We start from the raw sequence: 11,316 nt of genomic DNA, 5'->3' as shown, positions 1-11,316 counted from the left end.
AGAGAGAGAGAGAGAGAGAGAGAGAGAGAGAGAGAGAGAGAGAGATATATATATATATAGAGAGAGAGATATATATATATATATATATATATATATATATATATATATATATATATATATATATATATATATATATATATATATATATATATATATATATATATATATATATATATATATATATATATATATATATATATATATATAGTCACACACACACACGTGCACGATCAAAAGTAAAGTGTAAGGTAATTCATGTTTGATTAGTAATAACTGGCCCGGCCGAGAGCTCTCAAATTACATAATCAGATCAGTCAGCATATTAATTCAGCATGGCAAGAATCTTCAGTAGTTTTGTAACCTCTAAAGCAATCTCTATCAACCCTACAGATCATCATCATCATCAGCACGTTTCCTTATTGTCGCGTAGTGATCTACCCCCTCCCCCCACTCTCCCTTCCCGAAGCATGGGCCTGGCGCCTCTGCTCCGACACCAAGATCTTCCTTACCCGCTGATCGACTCACAGCTCCTTCAGTACAAATAAATCCAATAGCACTGTATGTTCCACTCATCATATATACCTATTTATTCACAGGAGGAAATCGACATTAATTTGTAAGTTTTGTAATAAAGTTTTTTTTTGTTTTAGCAGACTTTTCTTTTGAAGTCACCCAAATTTATTCATTGAGGTAAGTGCCAAACATATAGAGACCTAGTGGCTTATTAACTCATTCATTTATTTAATTTCACGTCTAGCGTAGTAATCCCAAAATTCAATGACAATGCAAATATCACTCGATGATTTGGAAACAATTCGTTACTCCTCTACACAGGCCTTACCTTCCATCTCTTCTGTGGCACCTCAGTCAGGTCGTGGTGCAGTTCCCGGACAGGTGCACGTCATAAAAATCCTGTGTCAGAGAGAGAGAGAGAGAGAGAGAGAGAGAGAGAGAGAGAGAGAGAGAGAGAGAGAGAGAGAGAGAGAGAGAGAGAGAGAGAGAGAGAGAGAGAGAGAGAGAGAGAGAGAGAAATTCATCAGACCATCACAATACTAGTGCATAACATAGTCAAGAACCTAATCAAATGAAATTTGCCATCAACATACGTTTTTTTTTTTTTTTTTTCCAGTATTATGTGATCTGAGCTGCTGATAATTGATCAGTTGACTGGTTAGTAAGCAGTGTCAGCTGAGGACATGCAATTAATGGAATATGTTGAACAAGATGCTTGATAGGCAAATGTTCTTCGACTATGACTATGCCTTTACACACATTAATACTTAGGGCACGCCACAAGTGCTACAAATAAGTATGCACCCATAAGACACACGCACACAAACACACATATATAACTAGCAGGTATAAGTGAAAATCCAAAAGTACAAAGTCTATCTATGTATTGTAGAGGGCTGAATGAATGAATGAACTAAGTACAGAACAAAAAAATATAAATATAAATAATAATTATTTTAAAAAACCAGCATCAAGAAAATAATAGTAAAAATGAATAAATTAAATAACAATAAAAATAAAAATGACCAAGTGTCTCTTGATTCCTGACAGAGGCCTCAGGTGGCAGCAGAGGATGGGTGTTGGGTCTTGTTTTCTTCACCAGCCCCACCCCTTTGTTCTTCAGGGTGGTGGAGGGAGGACTGGGCAGTACAGGTGATGGTGGTGAAGGCAATGGTAGGGATCCATCACACACACACACACACACACACACACACACACACACACACACACACACACACACACACACACACACAGTGGTTTCCTTGAGACCGCTCTCCTCTTCAACACAATCAACGGCAGGGATGACAGGACAACAACCACAATGACATGATCTTCCTTTTCTCCAGGCAACTTTGGCAGCTCCCACAATAGACCTGCATTGTCACAAGGTCGAGGCACCCTCTCTCTCTCTCTCTCTCTCTCTCTCTCTCTCTCTCTCTCTCACACACACACACACATTCCTGCAAGCTTACAAAGACAGTGGTAGTAAAGTCCTAGCCAGACAGCAAGCAGGTGTACATATGCACACAACATATTGCTGCTGTCCCCTTTAACATATGACAGGGCCAGCCAGTACAATTTTAACCTCACACACACTCTCACACACACTGTTTAGCTCCACCCATACCAGTTATCTTCAATTTAGCATTAAAAAAATGTTTAAAATCTTACGAGATTCTTGAAGTTATCAATCATGTAAGAACAATTGTGCGCATACAGATACCTTGCATGTGGAGGGACGGGATAAGAATGAGAGACGTTGAATATTCTAGTGGAAGTAAAAGAAAAAGAGAAAAGAATGGAAGGGAGAAGGCAACAATCCTAAAGCAATAACATATCTCAAGAAATTTTCATTTAAGACATTTGTGAGGGATGATGAAAAATTATCAATCCAATCAAACTGTAAATTTACACATATATAGAATAATCAATGATGATTATGAAAATGATGAGTAAATGGCAATTGGCATTGGTCGTATTTCTCAGTGGGATGAAAGGGGGGAGCATTGGTCGCCTGTTTCAACATAATTATTGGGTAGACATGAACTCAGACCTATTGAGGAATCCAGCAAAGGTAACAAACAGCTAATGGGACATGAGATGGAGGGAGAAAAAGGGAGAGAGTGAAAGAGAATGATAGAGAAAGAGAAAGATAAGACAAGTTCAAATACTAATGATGTGGATGGATGGATGATGCAAAAGGAGTACAGATGATAAAAATGAAACGAACAGAGATGTGATGAGAGGATGCGTTTTCTTTTTGCAAGGTTCGCTGGAACCTGAAAAGAACCTCTCTGCTGGGGGCACAAGTTCCTCGGCATTTTTAAGAACAGGTCTTGATGGGGCAATGGTTGGGATGATAATGGATGGGAACACACTCCAAAGATATATATATTAAAAAAAAAAAAAAAAAAAAAAAAAAAAAAATCCAGAACAGAAATTTTTAATTGGTGCGGAAAATCTTGGAGTTGGACAGAATACAAAGTACACAAATTATGGCTAATATCACTACGAATCACTGAAAATTTCTGGATGAACATGCGGCAACCATATTTACACAAAGTCTGGATAAAAAATAGTCTGGGTGCTGACTCTTTAGGTTTATGCTGTTGCTTTTTTGCTGTTGCTGTTGTTCTAGATGTTACTTCACTTTGAACTTTGGGTGGTGGTGAGGGGGGTCAGTGACCAGCGCCGGCACCAAGGCTAGCCCTCACCTCTCCTGCAAGCATTCTCTCTCTCTCCCACACCTTCATTGTCATGGGAGACACGGACCTTTACCATTTCTGTACAACTCTCAACTGTTAAATACACTTCAACCAGCATTACTTACACAATTCACCTTTTCAACAGTTTCACTAAAAAGCACTTAGTTTAAGAGTTGCTTCAAAGATTCTATAAATAAACTCGTGTGCTTTTCACCCTTGGTCCACCTGGCCGCTGCTAGCGCTCCTCGCCCTCGACAACCTGCGGCAGTGTATTCAGATCATGTCTGTGGCCACCCGCTCAGGGGCAGCCAGCTGGGTCCTGTGGGCCAGCCAAGCTCACTAGTCTAAAGATCCTTCATCCTGCTGGAGCCTCTGAGCCTCCAGCACACACTGTCTCTCATAACACTTATAAGAGGGTTTTGAACTTTGATTCTTCCATCATAGAGTCCCACCAAACAAGTGCCCGGGCTCCTCATTAGCCTGTCACCACTCAGTCTCTCAATCCAGGTAGTGAAGCTCCCAGGAGCCTCATCCTGCTGGGGAGGCCCAGGCACCCCCCTGCCAGCCATCAAGGAGGCAGGGCTCAGCTGGTGGGCTCAGGGCACCTTGGGGGGGACAGGGGGGTGGAGGTCTCAGTCTTCTGGCATCATTCAACAAAATGAGGGCTGGCTACTGTTGGGGCAGCCACTGCCATTGCCATTGCTGCTGCTGCCACCATGGCTGAATCTTCCTGGATCTTTTTCCAGGGCCGACGCGCTGCCCGCTTCAGGTCATTGGTGGCAAGGCTTTTACGCAGTTTCCTGCAAGAACACAAAGTTAGCACTCAGGCTCACATTGGCAAGCATATTTCATTCGTACAAACTCAAGATCAACACTAGTCTCCTAAAGACATACTCATACACATACTTGGTGGTGTCAGTGGCGTAGAAGTATACATCATCAGGGGCGTCCATCCATGAGATGATACGTGGACGGCCCCCCACGCGAGACACTGTGGCTATTTTGGCCCGGCTTGGGGTGTTGGGGGCTCCCAAGGGAGGTGTGGGTACCCCTGGACCCCCATTGACACCCACTGGAGTGACTGTCAATCCTGGAGGAGGCACCACCCCCAGCTGGCCCAGGTGTATTGAGTCGCTGCCCTCCATCTCTTTCTGCCGTTTGGTTGGAGGAAGTCCTGGGGGAGGATCACACTGGCGCTGGTCATGAGTCCACTTCAGCTGCCTGGCTACCCTTTACTCATCCTGCCTGCCATCATCACACCACAAGGACAAAATAGCCTCACCTCTACCCTGACTCTCTATCAGAAACATACAATGCCACCACCCTGATTCCCTATCAGAATGCATACAATGCCACCAGTCACAAGCAATGCAGGCATGTGAGGTGTCACCACTTGGCCAAAACACTGGAACTTTAAAACTACTCCCAAAACTTTCAATATCTGCATTCTACAGTGAAATGATGGGCAACATCCAACAGAACAATCTATTAGATGTCATTGTGTGCTTTGTTTATGCTACTTCAATTTTTTCATGGCTATACATCCCCCTTTACACACACACACACACACACACAATTATACACCACATAGAATAGTGGTTAGCATACTCAGCTCAGAGCCAAGAAGGCCTGCATACAACGAGGCAAATTGGTGCACCTCTTAATATGTAGCCCCTGTTCACCTAGCAGGAAGTAGGAAGGGGATGTAACCCGAGGGGGTTGTAACCTTACTGTCCTGGTGTGTGAGTGGTCTCAGATTGGTCAATATGAGCTCAGAGTTCTTCTTATAATGGAACAACTGACTGGATAACCAGCAAACAACTGGAAGTGAATGACACATATGCAAGCAAACATACAAGAGGATGGCAAAACTGCTGTTCTTGCTGCCAGAAGCCTCTATCTGACAAGGAAGTGACATGCCAACATTTTCTATTTAATTTCCCTATGAACCTAAATCTTCAAATAAGTTGATTGTCACCACATCATAGATATACTCACTTATAAAAGATTTTCTTGGTCATTATCAATAGCCTTGGCACTTCTCATAAGCAACAGTAACTCATTTCATATTCTATACAAATATTATTTCAATAGAAGCATAAAATTTTTCTTGCATAAAATTAAGAAAGACATCACAGATATGCAAGAAATTCTTCCCTGCTTTCTTTTGTCATACCACTAACTTCCACTCCATCTCCTGCACTCTAGCAACACCAAGCCCAACCAACTGTCCTTTCTTTTCTCATATCTTCATCTAATGTTGTATATTTTACTTCATTCTCAACCTAAACCTTCTAAACCTTGATTTAACACAGCCTGTTCTTGTGCTATATATGATAGAGAGGTTGCCCACAAAAGGTACTTGAGCCTTTCATATCCTGAATCTCATGCACTTTATATTTCTGCCTGGAATCATGCCAACTCTGTTCTTCAGTTTGCCAAACACTCCTTCATAAATAGAAAATGTCAAAATCTTTCAAACTCAAACTCCCTGGTGACTTCTGGCATCTCGCCAAAAACATCTCCAATAACTTTACTTCTTCATCTTTCCCTCCTTTATTTCATCCTGATGGCACCACTGCCATCTCATCCATCTCTAAAGCTGAACTCTTCTCTCAAACCTTTGCTAAAAAAAACTCCACCTTGGATGATTCTGGGCTTGTCTCTCCCTCTCCTCCTCCCTCTGACTATTTCATGTCTGCCATCAAAATTCTTCGTAATGATGTTTTCCATGGCCTCTCTGGCCTAAACCCTTATGGACCTGACAGGGTCCCTCCTATTGTTCCCAAAAACTGTGCTTCAATGCTTGCACCTTGCCAGACCAAACTCTTTTAACTATGCCTATAGACTTTAACCTTTCCTTCTTGCTGGAAGTTTGCCTACATTCAGCCTGTTCCTAAAAAGGGTGACTGTTCAAATCCCTCAAACTACCGTCCTATAGCTTTAATTTCTTGCTTGTCTTAAGTTTTTTTAATCTATCCTCAATACGAAAATTCTTAAACATCCGTCACTTCACAATCTTCTATCTGATCGCCAGTATAGCTTCCATCACTTCAGTGACACTCAACTGTTTCCCTCTTCCACATTGAACATCTTTGGTCTGTCCTTTGCTCATAATCTTAACTGGAAACTTCAAATCTCACCTCTTGCTAAAACAGCTTCTATGAAGTTAGGTGTTCTGCGGTGTCTCTGCCAATTTTTCTCGCCCCTCCAACTGCTAATTTTGTACAAGGACCTAATCTGTCCTTATATGGAGTACTCTTTGCACATTTTGGGGAGAGGTGTTTCCTCTTATACAGCTTTATTAGACAAGGTGGAATCAAAAGCTTTTCATCTTATAAACTCCTTTCCTCTGACTGACTGTCTTCAGTCTCTTTCTCACTGCTAAAATGTTGCATCTCTATCTTTTATCACTATTTTCATGCTAACTGCATGCCTCCCCTCCTCCTGCAGCTTTGTTGTACAAGGGTTTCTTCCTCTCATCCCTATTCTTTCTAACTCTCTAATACAAGAGTTAACCAGTATTCTCAATCATTCATAGCTTTCACTGGTAAACTCTGGAACTCCCTACCTGCTTCTGTATTTTCATCTTCTCGACTTTGACTTCTTTTAAGAGGGAGATTTCAAGACATTTATTCCTGCCTTTTGGCTAATTCCTTCAAATCTTTTAGGGATCCTGCAGTTCCAGTGGGCCTTTTTTTCTAATATTCTGTTGCCTTTGGCTGATCTCCCTCCTGTGTAAAAAATCTCTCCCCCTTCCCCATAGAAGTTAAGACAAGTATATAAAATAATATATGGAAGTGCCAATCTTAACTACCCACTTTTATGGGTAATGTTAACCTGATAAAAAGATGTAGGGTAAAGATGCCTGTCATATATTGTTTTTCCTTCATCCGTTTCCATTGCACGACTATTAACTATTCAAGGTCACCCACTAGTCAGCATTACAATAACCTGTCAGCCAAACACTTGCAGCCATACATAATTATGCAACACAACACATCAAATCAACACAACAGTAAATCATAAATCTGTCTACAACATTAAAGTCATTCATTAATAGCTAATGCAACACAGAAAAAAAGAGACACACAATTATGAAAGATTAAGGGTACAAATATTAGATGCACTGTCATCTTTAAGGCAGGCAAACATACACCTTGAAAACCCTTGTAACAACAAAACATCATTCTGCAACACAAGGGTTTAGTTGTGAGAGCCACCAGGAAGACCATAACAATCTGTTAGGTAATTATGGTCTATACTGTCTTCAGCACTGACCAACAACTGTATCTTCAACTCTTCTATTCAAAAACACATCTCATTCTCGAAGCAAAATCAGAGTAAAGTAGTTTTTCTCTTATTCTTCAAGACATGCATTACCTTTGAAAACACTTATAAACCTTATGAACATTTTACACTACATCCCAGCAACTTTGAAAAACATAAACAAAATTAATACACCCTCCCCCATGGTACTATAACTTGAGGAAAATTTTTTATTGAAGAAAATTCACAACGTAGTTTACCTATATTCATTGTCAAACTCAACCATAATATAAAATTAAACAGAAAAGTTAACTTATTGAATATCTAATTTACAAATAACATAAAACTATAAATATCTGTGCTTAAATGAACCATTACCCAATGATTAAAACTAAAGTGGCTGTGAATGACTAGCACTATCACGCTACAACATTACATGACAAGAACTGAGATTTTTTTGCAACACAACCACCAAAGTAACACTCTCTCACTTTTCCTACTTTGAAACCTAGGATGCCTGAACAAATAAAAGGAGATATAAACTCACCCACCTTCTTCCAATTCGCTCTCTAGAACAGGAAAATGTAACAATTACAATGCTTGTATGAGGGACTCCTTCAACTACAGCTCTAAAACTGTATGTCTCATTATTAAGACTCAATATTCATGACAAGACTTCCACAAAATAAAGAAAGAGAAGTCATGATATAGTCTCAAAACCATTTGAAGTGTGTTGAGGAAGAGTTAAGGAGAAGGAAGAGCATGTGGACAAGGAATGTGGACCAAATTGCTTTGTTAGATACTAATGAATAATAGTAAGCATGATTTACTCAAAACAATTTAGCACAAGAATCATTGGAAATATAGCTGTACAACTGTATATTACAGCAGCTTTAATCTCTGAATACACATTATTAGAGAAATGAGAAATTCTTGCAAGTATCTATCCACTATGGACAGTCTTGTGAGCAGCACAACACAAAATTTGGTGTTGAGACTAAAAACAGATTTGCATGATGAAATGTTCCAGAACTCAGTGCGAATTCTAAAATCCTCATAATAACAGTGAGGCTGCTCCTTACTCATAGCCACAGCTCAGTTGGAAGAGGGTGAGTGGGTATACCAGGGGACACAGAAAACAGGGAGGGAAGGGGTAAAGAGACCCGTCTCCAGGAAGGACAGGGATGGAGTCAATTTAATAAGGGATGGGTGATGAAGAAGGAGCACACTCACCATCCATGCCATTGATTTCTTCATAGGTGCGGCGTCTCATAAGAGGAGGGGAAGTGTTGTTGACCACTGGCAGGTCTTTGTTGGGCACAGGTGTGTAGATGAGACTTCCATCTGTAATAACAACAACGTATAAGTAAGTAATGCAGACCAAATCATATTATGCAGCAAGGCAAAGGAATGCAATGTCAATGTCACTTCGAAAATGATGAACAAGCAGAAGCCCTTCAAGCTACAGCCAAGATATGACAGGAAATGCAAGTGAGGGAGAAGGATCAGGGAATGACAAGATTCAACTTGGAACCTTGAAGGACCTCTGCCTCTCTCTCTCTCTCTTTCTCTCTTTCCAACCACCATAGTAACAAAGTGACAGCTGCTGATTGTGATCTCAAATAGAACATGGGGAGCACAACTTGAGGTGAGGCTCTGGTCAGTGTTGACACCAACCCCCGTGAGTGTGACAAGACAAAAACCAACCTGGTCCCTTGGGAGGTTTAGGGAATTCAATGTGGGGCTGTTTGGGGAGAAGCGACTTGTCGGTGGGGAGCATCCAGGCTGGACAAGCCGCGCTCTTCTGACCTAAGCGGACTGACACCTGAGACACTTGGCCACGTCGCCGCCCCGTCCCTCGCTTCACCAGGTAAGCATAATCATCAAAGGTTTTCCCACCCATGCGCAGCAAACCTGAAACGTCACCCAGCTGTGAGTGTTGTTGTTGCTCTTCCCAGCACACAGTACACTCACCTAAACCCAAGTTAGGTCTTAACTGTACAGCACAAACTGCACCTACACCCTGGTTAGAGCTAAGCTGCACAGTATGAGCTGCCTCATCACCGCTAGCTGAGAAAGGTTTACTTCTATATAATGCACTGTTGACAATATTCCAGTTTCTAAGCTAGCACGCTATCTTACACTAGAGACCTCAGGAAGGCTTTCCAGTAAATACTGTGAAGTAGAAGGCTGTGTAGGAGGGAACTTACACTCCTGCCGGATAACGGCAGGGTTCAAGGGCCAGGTGGGGTTGCGGCCCGCCTTCCTGGGCTGGATCAGGTCGTGACACAGCCGCCGCATCACGCGTATCTGCAGGCTGGAGTGGACCATGATGGCCGCTCGAGTTTTCATGATGGGCCGTGGAGAGCCAGCTCGGAGGGCCACCCCGTGGGCCTGGGCCGCATGGCGTATTAACTGGGAGCGAGTCTTGTACTCCCGGCCACACCCGCCCACATTACACCGCTGCGAACGACTGCCACCACTGTGCAGTCGTTCTGGAAAGCAAAAACGCACTCTCTTACTCCTGGCACAAGACAGCGCCAACTCCTAACTATTCATCACTTCCACACACAGTTCTGGGTTCTGGATGTTGCATGTGTTGCTGGAACACTCACGACATTACTGATTTCAGTAGAACTGTCACACCAATGAATTATACAGGGTTTCCCTTTCATTTTTTCAACTACACACTTCCAAACAATCTTGTCAGTTTCTATGACATGATAACCCTGGTGGCAGGCTTGTCTTTGTTTCTTTTAAGAAGTCCTGAGAGTGATGTCTTGAAGTGCTGAATCAATATGTTTCTTGATGGCTTGTCACAAGATTATTTCTGGTCCAAAGACTGACACCAACATTGAACTTGGACTTCATAACAGTAGCACAAGTTCTCATCAGAGTCTGGTCTTGCTTTGCATTAGCTTTCTTCATGTAACGAGTATGAAATATAAAAAAAATGACCAAGTTTCCAGCATGTTCCAAAATCCTAGAAAATCACTAAGGCCTGCTCATACTATGAGCTCAGCAGTGATAATTGCCAAACTGTCTTCAGTCAACACCAACCCAGCATCACCAGCACCAAACAAAGTATAACTGTACAGTGTGCTCCACCAATCAAATATCAAATAGTAATATTCCAATTCAGTATGCAATATAGAGAGAGAGGTAAAACAATAAATAAAAGAATATAATAAATAAAAAAAAATAAATAAAAATAAATAAATAAAATAAATAAATAAATAAATAAATAAATAAATAAATAAATAAATATATATATATATATATATATATATATATATATATATATATATATATATATATATATATATATATATATATATATATATATAGCAATGAATATAACATAAAAAAATAAATAAATAAATAAAAAAGTAAAAATAAAATAAAGAAACAAAACAAATTGATGAAAATATAAATTGCAATTTCCAAGATCTGTCCCTCAGACTGTAGTAAATCTCAGCTGACCCTAAACATGCCTTCAGCCTCATCTGCAACTTTTTCCTCACTTCCCATTCAAGCCTGTCTTTTCTGATACATAGCATGTGACTATAATTTCAGTATACACACACACACACACACACACACACACACACACACACACACGCCCACACCCACACTTAATTTGTACCAACTTACTCACCAACAACTAGTGTTGCATCCATAAATACAATGCACACAAAAAGATTCACACATACACACGCAACCACACATGCACAGCCACACAAAATAAGCTGTCTTTACTGCTATATTCTCAATGGTCTGAAGTTTCATAAGTAATATATTGAGTTTAGTCCAGCAAAACAACTAGCCC

The 11,316-nt window shown here is 40.9% G+C and overlaps 1 protein-coding gene across 1 annotated transcript; it reads right to left on the bottom strand.

The window, feature by feature from the left end:
• Positions 1 to 1,380: 1,380 nt before the first annotated feature.
• On the bottom strand, positions 1,381 to 10,415 carry LOC123517986 (metastasis-associated protein MTA1-like). The gene is made up of 7 exons (XM_045278487.1): positions 10,335 to 10,415; positions 9,698 to 10,034; positions 9,195 to 9,401; positions 8,721 to 8,831; positions 8,039 to 8,056; positions 4,125 to 4,392; positions 1,381 to 4,018 (listed from the first exon to the last, which is right to left on the bottom strand). Exons 1-7 carry the CDS (start codon positions 10,413 to 10,415, stop codon positions 3,865 to 3,867), a joined length of 1,176 nt encoding a protein of 391 aa, XP_045134422.1. The 3' UTR covers positions 1,381 to 3,864.
• Positions 10,416 to 11,316: the final 901 nt, after the last annotated feature.

This window comes from Portunus trituberculatus, chromosome 43, assembly GCF_017591435.1.
Source record: "Portunus trituberculatus isolate SZX2019 chromosome 43, ASM1759143v1, whole genome shotgun sequence".
Lineage (NCBI taxonomy): Eukaryota > Metazoa > Arthropoda > Malacostraca > Decapoda > Portunidae > Portunus > Portunus trituberculatus.
This window is presented reverse-complemented; position numbering and strand designations above follow the sequence as displayed.